This window comes from Antechinus flavipes, chromosome 3, assembly GCF_016432865.1.
Source record: "Antechinus flavipes isolate AdamAnt ecotype Samford, QLD, Australia chromosome 3, AdamAnt_v2, whole genome shotgun sequence".
Lineage (NCBI taxonomy): Eukaryota > Metazoa > Chordata > Mammalia > Dasyuromorphia > Dasyuridae > Antechinus > Antechinus flavipes.
This window is the reverse complement of record NC_067400.1, coordinates 340014818-340035482: the sequence shown is the minus strand read 5'-3', so window position 1 is coordinate 340035482 and position 20665 is coordinate 340014818. Positions and strand designations below refer to the sequence as shown.

Genomic DNA, 20665 nt, shown 5'->3' with positions numbered 1-20665 from the left:
AGTTCTCAAAGGCCTTCTAAAAGTTAAATGCACAGAATATATTATTTAGTGTACTATCTTAGCAAAATAAGTCTTTTGATACCTCAAAATGTTCCAGTTTTTTAAAAACCACCTCAATGGGAATGGTTAATCAAGTAACTAAAGAACTATTTGTGCTAGAAAATAAAAAATGTGATTAAAATATGGATTGCTCAAAAAAGTTTTTCAACTAAACTAGATCAGGTAGTGCCATCTAGTGATCAAAACAGTTACCCTTTGGTCCAATGATTTATGTACAGCTTTTTGGATATTTGAAAAATTCTACCAAGCTGATTTTAAGACATTGCAAGAATCCATACAGGATTTAAGAATATTAAATTAGAAGAGTTTGGTAACAACCATTTAAGCTTTTAAAATACTATTGTTGGAGCAGCTAGGTGGTGCAGAGGATAGAATATCAAGCCTAAAGTCAGGAGGACCTGAGTTCAAATCTGGCCTCAGACACTTAAAACTTCGTAGCTGTGGGACCCTAGGCAAGTCACTTAACCTCAGCAACAAAACAAAACAAAACACTACTGTTCAAATAATGTTTTTAGTGAAAAGAATTAATTTTAAAATTAAGTTTTGTTTAGAATGTTATCAGTGTACTCAGAAATAAGATCCTCCAGGCAATTTATATAGTTATTACCCAGGAATGCTAGAATCACAGCACAATAACAGAATGGCAAGATACTGAATGGCAACTGTGTCTCAGGTAGGTGAAACTATATAGGACTTCTTTATTCCTATATATTTAGAACTGTTCTAGGCCTTGGTTAAACAAAATTGCCTAGACCCTGTACTGATTTGATTCCCCTTTCTTATACTGAAAACAATGACTTACTCCAAAGTTATCACATTAGAAATATCACACATTAGCTCTAACAACCCTATTAATCTTCCTCCTTCACATCTCTCCCCATCTAATAGGAAAGAGTTATCACCTCAGCACACTGGACTTTGGCAATATAGCCATTATTCTGAAGTTCCATCCAATTGGCTTCATATAGTTTGGGTCCAATTAAGAAATTCAAGTCCACAATTTTGTCATCTTCTCGGACAAGGGTCGCAGTCAAACCCAACTTGCAGTGAGCCTGTACAATGGTAAGGACTCGTCGAAACATTTTGGCTAGGGAAATAACCACAATATTCATATTTTCAACAAATAATATGAAATGCCAATAGGAAAATCAGACTAAGCTTTATATTATAAACAACTAGAATCTTATCAGGATTTTTCATTTTGAAATACACAAAAGATAATATATGGGTTCTATTTGTTAGAATAATCCCATGACAGACTAGATGGTTTTAATTTCTAAATCACTGATTCAGAGCTGCTTAGTTTACAACAGAAATGATTAGGTAGAACTTTTATTCTCACTTTCATTTATGTATGGAGGAAAAATCAGTGAAAAACAGAAGAAAATGGGGACAGTTTTAAAGTCGGGCCAATAAATAAAGGTCCCAAACTTAAAATATTGGAATTGCAAGTAATTAAAACTTAAATGAAAACTCTAAATACAGTTTATTTGTTGTATTACTGATATTGTAACTTGGAATATAAAACCTTTTAACAAAAAAAAAGTTCAACTTTCACAAAAAGTTGAAGAAGGCAAAGGATGCAGAAATGCCCCAACAAAAAGGAAGTAAACTCTGGGCCCTGATGAAAAAGGAACTTCATACCTTCACTATCCTACCCTGAAGAGCCTGCAATGGTAGGACATGATGGCAGAAGCCCAGAGAGAGTTTTCTCCTTCAAAATTGGCTTCTTTAAATATTCCACTAAATAGAATTATTTTGGAAAGTAAGCTACCACTTTCAAATGTATATATCCCCATAAGACACAAACAGCTTTTTTAGGACTCTTTCTGGAAGATTTTTAAACCACCAGAAAATTTAATTTGATTTTAAAGTATATAATACATGAATTATGATACATAAACATAGTTTGGGGGAATAAAAGCTCAGTTTTTAAGTTTTAAGTGAGCTCCTTGAGAGCAGGAGTGTGGTTTTGTATTTCTTTGTATTCCTACAACTTAGTACACTATAGCACATAAGTGAATAATAAATGCTTGATGACTGACTGATAAGAGTAGAAGAGTCACTTTGTCATTTTCCCGTTTGTTCATTTGTTAATTTCCTTTGAGGGTTTTTCTTTTTTGATCTATGTTTTCTTTTGCAATATGACTATTATGGAAATATATATACATATACATGACTACAACTCCCTACTGAATTGCCTGTATTCTTAATAGGATGGTGGAATTGCTATGAGCTGGGAAGGGAGAAAAGGAAAGATACTGGAATGTTAAAAACTGTAACTAGGGAAAAATAAAATAAAATTAGTGGGCAAAAATAAATAATAAATGAAATAGACCTGACTTTAACTTACTATTCCTTATTCCCACTTCCATTAGCTTGAATCAGTGAGGTGTTAATGTACCATACTACTAAATAAAGGCTACTATTATATAATCATAAACAGCAATAATTGGGCCTCTTTTTAAAAATATTACCTTTAAAAACTCCAATGCTCTTAGCTCTCAGTTCTCAAAGTTCTATATAGGAGAGCTAAGAGTAAATATTAATCAATGGTGATCTAGATACTAAAAAGCCATAGGCAGCATGAGAGTTATAAAAAGATACACCCCAACTTAAACAAAAATGAAAACGATAGTGTTTAACCTAACAACATGTAGTATGCTAGTATTATTGTTGGTATTGTTACCTTTCCTCTAAAAAGACTAGAAGGCAGTTTATAGACTCAACAAATGACCAATTTTAGCTTACCAGGTATGGTATGTACTTCGTCTAGGATCATAAGCCCCCATTCCTGAGTCTTGAGCCATTCCATGACTCGCTCAGCCTCCCAGGATCTCTTGGTGGTGTGGCCCAGCATTGAGTAGGTACTGATGGCGATTGAGCAACCAATGGGCTTATCTTTGGCATCTGAAGTGAACCGGCAGATCTGGCTGTCATCAATGGTAGACCACATCTTGAACTGAGCTTTCCATTGCTCCACAGACACGGCCGAGTTGCCAAGTACCAGGCACCTTTTTCGGACAGTGCATGCAGCTGTCACACCCACCAAAGATTTCCCAGCTCCTACAACAAAAAAGCACAGACCTCACCCAAGGTTAGGTCAAGAGAAACTGACAAAAAAAATCCAATTTCATTACTTATTACCCAACGGAAAAAGAAAAAAACAAATATTCATTCTCTGCTTTCATAACATGACCCTGAATCAAAAATAATTTAAACCATTCAAATTAATGCCATTAAGAAACTGAAATAGCCATTGTTGAAAAAGACACATCACTCATTCTTGAAGAGAAGGCTAATTTCATCTAAAAACAAATAAAGTGTTAAAAATTAGCAGCAATTGTTATTGACCTTGAGATCTCAGGGCTCATACCTATTAAGAATGATAAAGGGCCGCAACTTAGTAAGAGTAATACCAATCAAAACTGGCTTGATTGGAAATAACCAATGATTAAAAAAATGTGAGTTTTAGGGACATTTATAAGGAAAAGAAAAGGCTGAAAGCAACCAAAAGGAGGAAAAAGTATTCTTTATTGACAAGCTATGCAAGGATTCAGGTTCCTCATCTGTAAAATGAGAAAGCTAGACTCAATGACACCTATGATCACTTACCACAAGGGAGGACAATGACCCCTGACCTGGCCCGTCCATTCCCAAACATTTTCCGAAGGCTCTTCTCCTGATAGGGCCTGAGGACAGCTGTGGGTTTCAGATCTATATTGATGTCAGGGTTGACAGAATCATTCCGGAAATCATATTCAGCCAGTAATGGGTATTCTAGATGGATGCAGCGCTTCTGGAGCTCCTCAATCATTTCCTGGGGGGGGGGGGAGAGAAGTATTTATGAAGTTTTGTTAACTATTTTAATTGAATTGTTGTTGTTTGTTCTTCATTTTGAAGAGGACCATAACATTGGTTATGCCATAGCATGCAAGTCAATTGGATTGAAGTGAAGAAGGGCTGGGCAAGGTCACCTGCTTCCCATTCTCATGCAGAGCCATTGGGTCCAGTGGTCATATATAGATCAGGATGACTGGAAATGGTCTGGGATAAAATGGGAGACCTTGGCCTTTTTTAAGCTAAGGTCTTTAACAATTTGTTTCAGTTTAGTCTGAGTCCATGCCCAACCAGGGACTAAGATTAAGTAAGAAATGAGAGAGTAGCCTCTTTTACCTAGTCCCCCCCCCCCCCAATTTTTCTTTTCTTTTTTTTTCCCTTCCCTTCTCCTTTCTTCCTTCTTTCCTCCCTTCCTACCTAGAAGAGAAGACTCTCAGGGTTTCTGGCTAAAACAAAAACAATTGCTATTTACATTCACTTCTGAGTCAATCAGAGCCCCAACAATGATCAAGGAGGGCTTGGCCTGAGACCTACTGTTGGCCAATCAATGAAAGCCAGAGTAATTAATGTTTACAGAGAAATATGTTCAGAACGCTGCTTTTTAAGGCTGCCTCTTTGGAATTTAACTGGTATTAACAGAACTATGGAGTTATAGTAAGTAACACCACCCAACAATACAACCAAACTGAGCCAATGCTCCAAGCATATCTACAGATGCATATAGAAGGAGGATAATAAGTATACAAAGCTTCTACAGACATTTGTTTTCATTATCATTGACAGCAGAACCACCACATTTGGAATTTAAGACTTTAGTTACTGAAGTGCTATTTGAGGATATGGGATAAGGCACTTAGGAAATGAAGCTAGATAAAAAAGATATACCAAACCAATCACAAACACAAGAAACAGAAGAAATATGTCTTGGAGATAATATAATTTTGAAATCAATATGTGATCAATTTTTAAATTATCTGAAAATGAATATTTACCAAGGGAGGAACAAAAATCAGAGATGTATTAATACTTCAAAAAGAGATTGAAAAGACAGTATCTATTAACTAATTTGTCTATCATGTATGAGTCATCCCTTTTATTAGCATATTAGCTTTTTAAAGCAGTTGTGGTTCAGTTGTTTCAGTCACGTTTGAATCTTCGTGACCCCATTATGAGGTTTTTTTTGGCAAAGATGCTGGAGTGGTTTGCAATTTCCTTCTCTACCTCATTTTACAGATAAGGAAACTGAGGCAAAAAGGATTAAGTGACTTGCCCAGGGTCCCACAGCTTGTAAGTGCCTAAGATGAGATTCTAAACTCAAGAAGAGTCATCTTTCTGACTCCAGCTCTGGTACTCTATCTATCCATTGTGCCATTTAACTGCCTTTGAAGTCAGAGATTGTGCTTCCCCAGAGACTTGTAGGCCCCAGAGAATAGGTTGGACACAGAATCTGGAAGATAATTAATTAATGAACATTTATTAATATTGTAAATCAGTCACTATCTCAGGGCCTGGGGAAACAGATAAAAATGAAGCACTGATATTCATTCATTTTATGTGAAGGGTTCAGAAGAGTAGAAAAAAGCTTACTAGGTTTATGGATGAAATCATTGGGGAGTGGCAATAACATTGTGAAGGTAGGGAGATTGAGGCTATGTCCAATTTGCACAGTCAGCAATCTAGTTAAGGACAGAAAAAATACACTTAGGGAAGGAAAAAAAAACTACTTCAATAACTGCCTTGGCTCATTAGAAATGGCATTGTGCTTCTTTTAATCACTTCTCTTCTTACTCTTCTTACTATCTCCTTGCCCTTCCTTCAAAAAACTCCAAACCAGAAACTAAACTTTATTATTCTAACTATGTGTTTAAGATACTAAAATACTGAAACAATGACATCATCTCCCACTGAATGTGGTATGTCAGATCCTTTATATAATACATAGTTTTGTAGCTAGAACAAGGTAGATTAGACAGAAATCAAGTAAAGGAAATTAGAGGGTTAAACTGTAGAAGCCCAACAGGAAAAATTAAAGGTACTATAATTGTTTAGTCTGAAAGCTAAATAAAATCTGGGCTTGAATCCCAGCTTGTTTTTCCTCCCTGGGTGACTTTGGGCCAATTTTTGCATATTTATGAAAAGAATCTCCATCAGTATTGAAGATATCACTGACAAAAATACAAGAAGAGAACAAGCAAACTTTTGTAAAAGATTCCATACTGATGATCATCTCAAAAGATGCAGAAAAAGCATTTGATAAAATCCAACATCCATTCCTAATAAAAACACTTGAGAGGATAGGAATAAATGGACTTTTCCTTAAAATAATCAGGAGCATATATTTAAAAACCATCGGTAAGCATCATATGCAATAGGGAAAAACTGGAAAGTCTCCCAGTAAGATTAGGAGTGAAACAAGGTTGCCCACTTTCACCATTATTATTCAATATTGTATCAGAAATGCTAGCCTCGGCAATAAGAGTGGAGAAAGAGATTAAAGGAATTAGAGTAGGCAATGAGGAAACCAAACTATCACTCTTTGTAGATGATATGATGGTATACTTAGAGAACCCCAGAGATTCTACTAAAAAGCTATTAGAAATAATTTTATATTCATAACTTTATACATAACATATACTTCATAACTTTAGCAAAGTTGCAGAATACAAAATAAATCCACATAAATCGTCAGCATTTTTATACATCAACAACAAAATTCAACAGCAAGAGATACAAAGAGAAATTCCATTCAAAATAACTGTCAATAGCATAAAACATTTGGGAATCTATCTATCAAAGGAAACTCAGGAATTACATGAGCAAAATTACAAAACACTTTCCACACAAATAAAGTCAGATTTAAATAATTGGAAAAATATTAAGTGTTCTTGGATAGGCCCAGCGAATATAATAAAGATGACAATACTCCCTAAACTAATTTATTTATTTAAAGTGCTATACCAATCAGACTCCCAAGAAACTGTTTTAATGATCTAGAAAAAATAACAACAAAATTCATATGGAAAAACAAAAGGTCGAGAATCTCAAGGGAATTAATTAAAAAAAAAAATCAAATGAAGGTGGCCTAGCTGTACCTGATCTAAAACTATATTATAAAGCAGAAGTCACCAAAACCATTTGGTATTGGCTAAGAAATAGATAAGCTGATCAGTGGAATAGGTTAGGTTCACAAGACAAAATAGACAATAACTACAGCAATCTAGTGTTTGACAAACCCAAAGAACCCAACTTTTGCGATAAGAATTCATTATTTAAAAAAAACTGCTGGGAAAACTGAAAATTAGTCTGGCAGAAATTAGGCACGGACCCACACTTAACACTGTACACTAAGATAAGATTAAAATGGGTCCATGATTTAGGCATAAAGAATAAGATTATAAATAAATTAGAGGAATATAGGATAGTTTACCTCTCAGACTTGTGAAGGAGGAAGGAATTTGTGACCAAAGATAAACTAGAGATCATTATTGATCACAAAATAGAAAAATTTTGATTATATCAAATTAAAAAGCCTTTGTACAAACAAAACTAATGCAAACAAGATTAGAAGGGAAGCAACAAACTGGGAAAACATTTTCACAGTTAAAGGTTCTGATAAAGGCCTCATTTCCAAAACATATAGAAAATTGACTCTAATGTATAAGAAATCAAGCCATTCTCCAATTGATAAATGGTCAAAGGATATGAACAGACAATTTTCAGATGATGAAATTAAAACTATTACCACTCATATGAAAGAGTGTTCCAAATCACTATGGTCCAAATCAGAGAAATGCAAATTGAGAAAACTCTGAGATACCACTACACACCTGTCAGATTGGCTAAGATGACAGGAAAAAATAATGATGAATGTTGAAGGGGATGCGGGAAAACTGGGACATTGATACATTGTTGGTGGAGTTGTGAACGAATCCAACCATTCTGGAGAGCAATCTGGAATTATGCCCCAAAAATTATCAAACTGTGCCTACCCTTTGATCCAGAAGTGCTACTACTGGGCTTATACCCCAAAGAGATACTAAAGAAGGGGAAGGGACCTGTATGTGCCAAAATGTTTGTGGCAGCCCTGTTTGTAGTGGCTAGAAACTGGAAAATGAATGGATGTTCATCAATTGGAGAACGGTTGGGTAAATTGTGGTATATGAATGTTATGGAGTATTATTGCTCTGCAAGAAATGACCAGCAGGATGAATACAGAGAGACTTGGAGAGACTTACATGAGCTGATGCTAAGTGAAATGAGCAGAACCAGGAGATCAGTATATACCTCAACAATGATACTGTATGAGGATGTGTTCTGATGGAAGTGGATCTCTTCAACAAAGAAGATCTAATTCAGTTCCAATTGATTAATGATGGACAGACAGCTATACCCAAAGAAAGAACACCGGGAAATGAATGCAAACTGTTTGCATTTTTGTTTTTCTTCCTGGGTTATTTATACCTTCTGAATTCAATTCATCCTGTGTAACAAAAGAACTGTTTGGTTCTGCACACATATATTGTATCTAGGATATACTGTAACATATTTAACATGTATAGGACTGCTTGTCATCTGGGGGAGGGGATAAAGGGAGGGAGAGGAAAAGTCGGAATAGAAGTGAGTGCAAGGGATAATGTTGTAAAAAATTACCCTGGCATGGGTTCTGTCAATAAAAAGTTATAATTATTAAAAAAAAAAAAAGATTCCATACTGACCATATATTCAGTTATATAACTGATTGAAAAAGGGAGAAGATGCAACATTCCAATGTAAAACAAAATACAGTGGCCTTAAAATAATGCCTTTATCAATGTGTCTCCTATGAACATAGTAAGGCTACTGTATAAGAGTCTTTGATAGATACAATCAGAGAGAATTTTGTTGAACAATCTCCTGACAATAAAAACTGAGGGAAGCATAAAACAGGGAAAAGCATATTTATCAAAGAGTCTTAACATTGTCATGAAGAATATCCTAGCAAAAGCCAAAATTCAAGAGAGAAAAGTACTCCCAATTGCAATATACTGATTGCAAACAAGTCCTAGGATACTACAGGGAGTCCTCAATGAGCTCTAAGGCTCCCCAAAAGAGATGGACCTATAACTCATATAGGAAAAATTTCCCCCATCTTGACCATGTAAGCCAGAGAGGGAATGAATTAAAGATGCAGCTAGTGCAAGAAAGAAAGGTAAGGAGGTCAGATGAATACAATCATCAAAGAAAATTCCAAAGGACTCATGATAAAAAATGCTATCCACTTTCAGAGAAAGAATTGAAGAATTCTAAATGCAAACTGAAGCACACTTTTTTTTACTTTCTTTATGATGTTTGTGCAATATGGCTAATATGGAAATATTTTACATGACTTCAAATGTATAATTGATAGCACATTCCTTGCCTTTTCAATAGTAGGGGAGGGGTGGAAGAAGGAAGAGAATTTGAAACTCAAAATTAAAAAAACAAATATTTCAAAAGAAATAAATACACTGGGGAATGGGACATAGGGGAAGGGAGACTAGGAAGGCTATGTCATCAGGAGGAAGCCTAAAATCAGAGAGAGCCTGAAGACAGAATTAGTAAGAAAGGAAGATTTAAAAACAAAACCATTTTTGTTGCTTTCAGTAGGTCATTTGATAAATAAAGTATGTGGAAAGTATATTTGCTAACCTGCTTCACTTCAAAAGATACAGTCTGTGTTTCTTCCTCTTCTTCCTCATCCTTGTCCATTTGTTCATAAAACTCAAATAAGTCTGCGGGGACATCTGTTTTATTCTGACCATCTGTTCCTTGTGATGTGGAGGGTCCACTGCCCCCTTCACTGGTTTTGGAAATCTGCAAAGGAAAGGCAGAACTAAGAGTTGCAGTATTGGGGAGAAGAACTAAGGGATACAGGATTAAGGAAAACATTATTCCATTCCCAAGTTTTCCAGGAATCCAACATACAGCAGATTTACTTGTGAAGGTCTCAGTGATGAGCTCAGTTTCTTCCCCTTCAGCATTCCTCAGGCGGCATTCTCTGATCACCTGGTCCTGGAGAAGTTCTTTAATGACATCTGGGTGAGAGCTTTCAACAAAATACCTACAGGGTAGGAAGGAGTAAAAGAACATGGAGATACCGATTTAACTGATCTCTGTCCTTTTCATTTTTAACATTTTATGTTACAAAAATGTTTTGGTCACTTACAAACCCATTTTAGGCTGAATATAACATCTGACTATTCCCCAGACAAATGGGAACACATTTTAGTTCTAGTTTCTTGTTAGCACAAAAACTACTCCACTTAACTAGAAATGGTAGCAAAATAAGTGACCTCTTTAGGGAATTAAAGAGCTGGGGCTTTTCTTGCCAATACCTTCAGAAACATTCCCTATTACTTTATTTATTTATTTTTTTGCTGGGTGAAAGGGCCAGTCCAAAAAGCCTTGGGCACTGGCTTATCAATATAGTTCAATTCCCTCTTTCCCCTCCAGGGCTCCTGACTATTTACCTGTTGTGTTTCAGCACCAGCTTGACTTTTCCATAGCTTACAGTACACAACTGTAATCAACAACAAACCAAAAAAGACAAATTAGGAACAAGTGGCTCAGAGTCAGGAAAATATTAACATATCCAGATATGGGGATACATCAATTCTGCAAATATATTGTCCAGAACACTAAGAAACAATTTGGAACATGCAAATAAATTAAAATGTTTATATCTTTGGACCCAAGATTCTACTAGGCTTATACTCCAAGGAAGTTACTGATACTAAGAAAGTCTTCATATATACTAAAATATTTATTAAAGTATTTTTTGTGATAGCAAAAAATTGGAACAAAATAGATGACTATTATTTGGAGAATGATTAAGTAAACTGGGGTATGTGAATATAATGGAATATTGCTGTTCTTTTAAGTAATGACAGATAGATTAAGTAAAGAGAAGCTAAATAGCTAATGAAAACTAGTAATCAGAGGCAAGAAAGATGAGATTAATGATTACAACAGTGTAAATGAAATAATCACAGAAAAAAACTCAAAAGTGATTTTGCAAAATTATAAAGAGCAAGAATGGCTCTTTATAGGAGCCATTATAAGAAGAGATGTAAGAAAACACTTCTACCACTGAAAAGGGGGATAAGGGTGGGTTCACAAATGTACATTGCAAATATTTTTAAGACTTTCCAAAATATTGATCAGTTATGCTGATTTTTCTTTTATTTTTGTCTTAAAAATTACTATTTGTTATGGAATGACTCATTTGGAGCAGAAGAGAAACACTTTACTCAACTAAAAAAAAAAAAAAAAGACCAGTAAAAACTTACTATCATTTTTTTTTATTATAGCTTTTTATTTACAAGATATATGCATGGGTAATTTTTCAGCATTGACAATTGCAAAACCTTTTGTTACGATTTTTGCCCTCCTTCCTCCCATCCCCTCCTCCAGATGGCAGGTTGACCAATACATGTTATATATGAAAAACTTATTTTTAAAAAAATTTTTTAGTCCTTTTTTCTGAACTATATGAGAGAATTCAATTTTACAGTCATTTATTGGAAAATTATTTTAGTTACTATATTTGCACAATTCTAAATTGTTATCTAAAGTAGTTATACTGATTCAGAGCTCCACCCATAATGCAATCTTCTGACAATGCCTCTAATTTTGACTTTTCTCATCTTCTATTATCTTTGCCAATTTACAAGGTGTGAGATTTCACCTCAAGGTTGTTTTGATGTACATTGTTGGTGATTTGGAGCGTTCTTTCTTATTGTTGTTAAGAGCTTGTAATTCACTGTTTATATCCTTCAACCAAAAATAAATAAATAAATAAAGACACTTGACTATGGATAAGCAATCATTTACCATGCATAGCTTCCCGAAAGGGAATTGTATGTTTCACCATCTGTTCTTTGGGATCAAATTTGGTTACTGCAATTAATCTAGCCTTTACTGCTATTTATACTTATGGTTGTACTTATTTCACTCTACATTAGCTTATAATGAATAATGATTTTTTATATCAAGTATTTCATTATTCATAAATCACAATTTATTCAGCGATTTCCCCAAAAATAGATATTTTTGTTTCCATTATTTTTGCAAAAGATACCTCATAAATATTTTAATAATTTCATTGTTCTGTGTAATCTTATTCATGTGGTTGCTCCCTCCAAAGATGCGGATTGTTATTCTTCCATACATGTCTTGTTTTAACTGTTTTCTATGTCCTCCCATCAGTTTGACCCATGGGGCTACCCAATGTTCTATCAACCATTCTCAATTATTTTAAAAAAATAAATAAAATAAATTTTTTTCAATGATGAAATATTTTTTTTTCCTTTTTACTTCCCCATTGTTGGGATTGGGGAGTGTAAAAAAAAAAAAAAACACAAAACAAAAAACTCTTGTAACAAATTTACATAGTTAAGCAGAACATTTCCAGGCTGGCAAGTCCAAAAATATGTCTCACTGTGCTAATATATTAATTAATCCATCTCAATATAGAAGTGGATAGAATTCATCATTTGTACTTCTATTAATTTTTCTTTGTAAAAATTTTTAACTTTTTTAGGTTATATATGTATATTTATTTACTTATTTTACATATTCCATGAATCACATTGGTAGAGAAAAATCAGAATAAAAGGGAAAACCATGAGAAAAAAAAGAACAGAAGAAAAAAAGGAAAATAGTATACTTTGATCCACAGTTTTTATAATTCTCTCTCTGGATGTGGATGGCATTTTCCAACCAAAGTTTTATTGGAATTGCTTCAGATCACTAAATTGCTGAGAAAAGCTAAGTCTATCACAGCTAATCATCACAGTGCTGCTGTGTACAATTATTTTCTTACTTCTGCTTACTTTACTCAGCCATTTGTTCATATTAGTCTTTCCATGCTTTTCTAAAGTCAGCCTGTTCATTCTTACAGAACAATAATATTCCATAACTTATTCAGCCATTCTCCAATTGATGGGAATCCACTCAATATCCAATTCCTTGCCATGACAAAAAAAGCTGCTATATACATTTTTGCATATGTGGGTTCATTTCCCTTTTTAAATATTTCTTGGAGATGCTGACCCAGTAGTGACACTATTGGATCAAAGGGTATGCATAATTTGATAACTTTTTGAGCATAGTTTCAAATTGCTCTCCAGAATGATTGGATCATTGCACAATTCCACCAATAATGCATTAGTGTCCCAGTTTTCCCACATCCCCTCTAATACCTATCATTATCTTTACCTGTCACCTTAGTCAATCTGATAGATATGAGGTGGTATCTCAGAGTTGTTTTAATTTGTATGTCTCTACTCAATGATTTAGAGCATATTTGATATGACTACAGATGGCTTTAATTTCTTCATCTGAAAATTGTCTGTTCAAATCCTTTGACCCTTTATCAATTTCCCCTCAATTTTTCTTGAATGAATAAGGAAACCACTGGAGTATGCAGGCAATCAATTGGTCATCCCCTGTATTTATCACATGACCAACCCATAGTCTTTTAAACTCATACATTTCTTTGAGGGTAGCCTTAACCTTGTTTCTTCTTTGTAATCCTTGATGGTAAATATGTTATAGTATAATCATACCAACCAGTACCTCTCCATTGCTTAACAGATAACATTAATATTCAATTCTTTGGAGTCTCTGATGCTCCTGTATTTAATAATCATGAGCTACCAGCAGAACAATGGTATTAAAAAACAAACTACAGTTCCTACACATGCAGGTGGCAGATGTAGAAATTTGCTTATATATAGCTTGAGAGATACTAAGAGTAGACTATCTCAACCTTACAATTTACTTGTTAGCTTACTCCAACTTCAAGAGCTCAAAGATCAGATTTTCTAGTGAAGAAGTATTTCCCGATTCCAAGAACTCCTTCAAAAAAGTTCTTACGCAGCATCCTAATTTGTATGTAAAGTCATGGAGTTATTCATTTAGTGAAAGTTCAAAGTTCTAAATGAGTTTCTAAAACTTTATTATATTACAAGGAAAAATAATTTATGATTCAAAGGGGGTCAAGGCAGGCTGGACTCCACATAGAAGAAAATTAAGTTTCTAGGAACATTATATTTCTGACTTTCTTCTTTTTGTTGTTCAATTGTGTCTGAATCTTAGGACCTTCTCCACTATCTTTTGACATCTTTCCAAGTTCTGACTTTCTTATGGGCAAGTAAATTTCAGAAAAAACTTTTCAGGATATGACATGGCCCTGCTTGTAATTATTAAAAAAAATACTCAAGACTACACTTTTTTTTTTTTAAATCAGGAAGCAAAAAGATCATGGACTTTTGCCAGAATTATTGAACTACACCAGCTTAAGACAGGGGGCATCAGTGTCTATGTTAATTGTGTCATAACTGGGAATAGAGAAAGGTTTATACAACTGTGGGGATATTGGACAGCAGAACCCAGTCCAGGAGGAACCTATAGAAAAATCTAATGGAACAGACCCAGGTTATTTAACAAGAAATTAGGGTACAAAGTACTAATGATGATTATACTAGTCATCATTATTCTATAATGACACGCATGATTTTGAATAGTTTGGAACATGAGAGATAAAGAGACAGGGAACCATTCTTTTAGTATGTATGGAAGTAGTAGCCATTTATCCTCCTCTAAGTCTGTACCCTGGGAAAATATATGCATCTGTTTTCTATACACAGTGGCAGCTGGAAGATGGAATTGGCTTATTCTGGAAGCTTTATAAGCAGTGGACAGAGTGATGCTAATACTATAGTATACCAGTATTCAAAAGAGAAAGCAACTTAACCCTTGCCACTTTCAAGAACATCCCTGAACTGTGGAGTTCCCATAACCAAAAGAAGAAGTTCAACTAGGTATTCCTAGGTTCCTAAATCTCTAAAGGGATTTAGGTTTTTACTTTTTATATATTCATTTGACTTGTCTTAGGTGCTTAGCTATGGCTAGGTTAAGAGGCAAGATAGAAAGTAATAACAACAAAAACATCTACAACAAAATCTATGAACAATTGTGTATTAAGTGCTCAAAGAATAACCTTGACACTCAAAGATTCATAATTTGACCCTTAGCAAATTCGGGAAGTTGGCCTGAGAGTTGCTTATCCTTTTCAGTCTCTCACCATCAACTTTATGGGTATCTAGTATACTACTCTTGGTTATAGATTTTAAAGCTAGACCCTTAGACCCAGACCTTTCCTTGTGTTCAAGGTTTTCCTATCCTGGGGCCCTATCCTGTAAAAGTGATATATTATAACAAGGTTAGCTGACACATTAATGTAGCATAGGTTCTACCTTGTCCTTCCAGAAACACAATGCCTACCCTAATTAAAGTATTTATTCAATTCCCTACTAAGCTCCACCTTCCTTCAAAATATCTTTTAGATCTGCCCATGCTTTTCCATTTCACTACTAATATGCTCTCTAGGTTTCTCACTTCATTCCACAAGGAGTACTCCTACCTAAAATGTCCTCTTCAACAGACTGCCCCTTCAGGAAAGGAACAGCTAAAATATGAGAAGAGTTCTGAGAAGGAAGAGATTCTGGTGGAGGTGATGAGGGAAAGCTTCAATGAAAAAATAGCGTATTAACTAAGCCTTTACAGATAGATCAGAGACAAGTGGAGGCTAGAGAGCCACCTTCTGAGCATATTTAGGATATAATACAAATAATATAATATTTAGGATATAATAATAACAAGTTCATGAAAGTGGAAAAGCACAGGACATGCTTGTTTTTTAGGGAGGAGACAAGATGTACACAAAGAAGGATCATGCGAACATAAGCTAGAAATATAAGTTGTTGCAAGATTGCAGAAACTGAATGACAAATAAAGAGTTTAGTTTTTGGTGAGCAATAGTGAATTACTAAAGATATCTGAGCAATGGAGGAATCAATCCAATTTGCCTATTTCAAATATTAATATGGCAGCAATGAAAAATATAATGGACTAGAAGAACATGAGACATTGGAAGTAAGGAAACTAGTTAAAACAACAGTGTAGGAAAAGATCATCAAAACCTCATGAAATACCTAAGCCCGATTTCTCAAAATTGATTCCCTATCAATTAAGTAGTAATAATGAAGTACTTTAGAGTCACATTATACAATGTAAATAATTTTTGATATTCTCAAATCCAAATATTCCACAAGTCAAAAGCAATTTAAGAAATAGTAATTAAGAAATTATTAATAAAGAAACTCTATTTTGGGAGAAAAAGAAAGAGAGAAAGGCTTTTAAAAAAGAAAGCTAGAAGAAACTACCAGAAAAGTAGATCCATGGATTACAACCAAGAATACATATGCCAAAGGTGGTACTCAAGTCCATCACCATCACCAAAGTCTTCTACATCTGAGTGCCTTCTACACAAAAATAAACAAAACTAATTTCCTCAATGACTTCATGCAAAAGCAGTTCCACAATCATTTGTCCTCCACATGCCCAAGGGACAAGGATAACATGATCACTCAGGAGTACAAATAATGAAACAATTATCTCTTTTCCAAAAAAAAAAAAAAAAAAAAAAAAAAAAAAAAGGCAAGGAGGGAATACAAAGGCAATAGCTGCGTTGCCAAATCGAGTCAGTTTGTCAATTGTTTTTCTTTAAAAGGAAAAACTAAATTTCAGAGTAAGCCTGGAGCAGAAAAAACTCTGCTATAAAAAGTATCAATAATTTCATTTTAAGAGCAAAGTATTTTTCAAAAGTTGGTTGACTCAAAATAATATAGCAACAGAATCCAAAGCACAAAATTATGCAGCTTTAAATTATTAAATAACTAGAATCCTCTGATCCTAATTAGGATAATTTAGGCTTGAAGGCATCTTCTAAGCCATCTGGTCCAACCTCCTTATTTTACAGATAAGGAAACTGAGGTCCAGAGATATTAAAATAACATATCCAACGTGATAAGTTAGTAAATGAGAGAGGAAGCATTTAAACTTTTAGATTCATTATAAAGCCCTTGGCAACTATAAAATATTACCAATGGCAACTGCAGAAGCCTTTGATACTGATTAAGGTACAGTCACTTGCCTTAATAAACTGCATGATTCCATCTGGAACACCAGTCTTGCTGAGCTTTTTGAGGTATTCAGTGATGTCACTTGTCTGTAGTCCAACACTAACAGCAGCATATAAGGAATAAGCAGTGAGTTTGTATTCATGCACATGGCTTGGTCTACATACAGGCTCAGCAATAGCCACTAGGAAGTCCTGGGCATATTTGTAAACAGGAGAGAAGGCTTCTAGGAAAACATGGCCATCAGGAGCCTAAGACAAAAGACAAATAAATATATGACAGTCATAAGATAGGGAGAAGAGTAAGAGAGATTTCTTTTCTACCATACTCAAATCATATCACAATAAGTAACTTATGTGCATATATACTGTATGTTTTAGATTATATTTTGAGACATTTTCACCTTAACAGAAAGGTTACTCCTATAAGCACTCCTAAAATACAGGATGGGAAGAGAATGTTTCTCTTACATTATAAAGAATTGAAGATTCTTATATTATATCTCTTACATTATAAGGAACATACCAAGGCACCCCTTCCTTTTGAATCTAAGATTACTAATGAATTTCCTATCATTTTCAACTGTAGCAAGTCCTTAACACTTATTCAGCTCCACCAATCCCTCAGGTATAAACTAGTTTCCCTTACATTCTACTTTAGACTGTTCTAATGGTTTTATGTGTAAGTATTATCCCTATACGCAGATTATTAATATCTTGTGGGGCGTCTATCAGACTTCTTTTGTATTTGCTAGAATGCTAAGCATTTAGTACATTACTGGTCTGACATGGAACTCTTACCACCCAGAGTGGGCGGGAGGCATGGTCATCTTTCAATGGCATCTGAATCCTATAATCCTTAGCCCCATATTCATCCAATTTGGTCCCTGATTCATCTACTTGCTTCCCAGCTGCTGATGGAACTGCTTCCTGAGATTCATTCCCAGGAGCATCATCTTCATCATCATCTTCTTCTTCAAAGTGTCTTTTCTTGGACTTCTTTTTATCTGTAAAAAGTCATAGCAATGAAATACAGACTAAATAGCTTCTGTCAATTACTTATTAAGTGCTTTCTGTGTGTCAGGAACTGTAAGCAGTTGGGATAGAAAAGGAGGCAAAAGGTGGTTTCTACTCTCAAGAAGCTCACACTCTAATGGAGGAGAGAATGTGTAAACAGAGAGAAGGCATTAAACAGAGATTGGGAAACGCTTTCTGTGTTGGATGGCACTTGAATGAAGCTAGGGCAGTCAGTAGGTGATGGAGAAGAGGAGCATTTCAGGAAGAGGAGAAAGGAAGAGAGAATGCTTAGAGCTGAGAGATGGAGTGTCTTGTTTGACAAACAGTAAGGAGGCCATTGTTATTGGATCAAAGAGTGTGTGATGAGTAATATGTAAGAAGACTAAAAAGGTAAGGGTGACTAGGTTTTGAAGGGCTTCATAAAAATACAAAACAGAATTTTGTATCTGAACCTTGAGATAAACCACTGGAATCTGTTGAACAGGGAGGAGACATGGTCAGATCTCTACTTTAGGAAAATCACTCAAATGGCTGAATGGAGAAGAATGGAAGTAAGCAGATCCATTGCATCTGAAACAATCCAAACATGAGATGACGAAGGCCTGCACCAGCCTAGTGATGGTATAAGAGACTTAAGGAGGCATATTTGAGAGATGTAGCTATGCTTTTCAGGAGAGCCCTAAGCTAAAATTCAAATGAAATCAACAAGCATCCTTCTTCAAGTTACTATCTGCAAGCAGCATTGAATAAGGCATATTCCAATATTTGGCAAGGCTGACATTTGACATTTAGGGTACAGGGACCCAAAGATACAGCTTGATTAACAATGAATCATCATAACTATCCATTGACCCCATGCCAATATATGGCCTGTAATTCCAGAATAAAGCAACAGGGAAAATACATGTAAGCTTTCTTAAATTTCTCACAGCTCTTTGCTTTGACCTGTTCTTAGCACACTTACTTACTTGTATATCACAGCTATTTATATTTACTGCTCCTATTGTATTAAATTGTAAATTTCTTGAATGCACTGATTTTTGCATCCCTAGAGCACAGTTCCTCAAGACATAATGAGACATTTAATAAATGTTTGTTAAACACACATGAGGTTGGAACTCCCCAATCAAAAAGTACCTTGCACAAAGTAAGCAATAAGCAAATACTTGAGAATTGGTTGATTGATTTCAGAAAAAACATATTCTCTATTTCAGTTTGAGAGTTGACCTCTTGTTTCTTTCTCTCATCAACATTTTCTTATTGTCTTTATCGTCTATTTCTTATTGTCTCTAGTTCTAGGAACTAGGCTATAATTTGGGGATACAAAGACAAAACCTATCCTCAGAGATATATGGGAAGAAATACACATATACAGGAATATACATGACATGTGTATAACATGCACAACAGACACAAGCTTGTTGGGGTATGAAGATGGTACTAGTACCTGGGAGAATCAGTAAAGGCTTATTTATGGTAGTAGTACTTGAACTGTCTTGAAGAACGCTAGACATTCTAAGAGGCAGGTGAAGGCAGGGTACAGACACCAGGAAAGACAAGGTACAAAGGAACGGGAAGTAGACTAGATTGCGTGGACCACTGAGTGTGTGGAGCGGACAATGGTTTAATAAAAGCTGGAAAGGCATATTGTGAACTCTTAGAGATAATGAAGAGTCCCTGGAGTTTACTGAAAAAAAGAATGACTTAGTCAAAAGTGTGTTTTAGGAAATTTACTTTGGCAGCTCTGTGAAGGATGGATTAGAGAAGGGAGAATCTGGATACAAAGAGACCAATTAAATGGCCAGAGGTGATGGGAACTTGAACTAAGGTAGTGGACCTAGGGTAAGGGACAAATATAAAAGATTTTGTGAAGGTGGCAACTAACTGGATGTGTGAGGTAAATGAGTAATGGAGGATAAAGGCAGGTTAGGGAACTAGAGTGACTTAAAAGGAGGAGGTATTTTTGATTTAAAAGATAAATGGGTGGAGGAAAAAAATGAGTTTTATTTTGGGCATAATGTGTTTAAGATGGTTATGGGACATCCAGTTCAAAATTGGCATCTTGGCGATGCGGGACTGGCGGTAAAGGGTGTGCCAAGAAATCTTAGTGCAGCCTTAAACTGCGCAAGCTTTGGGACACTGGTGGGGCTGATGAGATAATTAGGAGAGTAGGTGTACAGAAGGGAGAGACAGCCACAGCCGGGGCCCAGAGCCTGAGGAGAAGGGGAGGACGGGGCCCAGGAGGGTGGCTTGGGGGACGCCTTCCTCTAGGGGAAAAAGGACTCCCGGGAAGCCTGGAAGGGTATGAGTTGCCTTGGGATGGGGTTCATGGCCTCCCCTTCCCTTCCCTTCAGTCTCACCGCGGTCGGATTTATCCTTCTTGCCCATGCTGGGAACTAAGTCGGCAGCAGAGGCGGCGGCAGCGACAACAACGACGACGCCGGGAGACTTGTGCCGGTAACGATGTTTCCGAGACCCGGAGGAAAGTGAAGCAACTCCAAGTCCCAGTCTGCAACTAAGCGCTTGCGACTTAAAAAGCTTCCGCCTAAGCAACAGGAAGTCCCGCCTCTCAAGAGGGGAAAGTGGTGCGAGTGGGACCCCGAGGTCGTGGTCGATCATGGGCGGAGCCAAAGATGTGACATAACCCGGAAGTTCAATCTTTTTGGAATTCCTCCTAGATACGTGATCCGTTCTTTTTCATACCTTGGTCCAGTCTTTCTCTTGCCTTCTTGTGTGGCGCTTATT

General features: G+C 35.6%; 1 protein-coding gene across 2 annotated transcripts in view; it reads right to left on the bottom strand.

The window, feature by feature from the left end:
• The window catches only part of ERCC3 (ERCC excision repair 3, TFIIH core complex helicase subunit), a 39140-nt gene extending 18675 nt beyond the window's left edge, over positions 1–20465 (bottom strand). The window contains exons 1-9 of one of the 2 annotated variants that reach the window (XR_007951940.1): positions 20281–20465; positions 17705–17910; positions 16919–17155; positions 10389–10438; positions 9844–9979; positions 9568–9732; positions 3676–3880; positions 2812–3126; positions 963–1147 (exon numbers count right to left, since the gene is read on the bottom strand). Coding sequence is in view for 1 of the 2 variants with exons in the window: in XM_051985694.1 (XP_051841654.1) it covers positions 963–1147; positions 2812–3126; positions 3676–3880; positions 9568–9732; positions 9844–9979; positions 10389–10438; positions 16919–17155; positions 17705–17910; positions 20281–20308 (1527 nt within the window). In the remaining variant the exon portion in view is untranslated. The remainder of the gene's footprint in view (positions 1–962; positions 1148–2811; positions 3127–3675; positions 3881–9567; positions 9733–9843; positions 9980–10388; positions 10439–16918; positions 17156–17704; positions 17911–20280) is intronic. The other variant, XM_051985694.1, reaches the window with a different exon arrangement.
• Between the last annotated feature and the right edge of the window lie 200 nt (positions 20466–20665).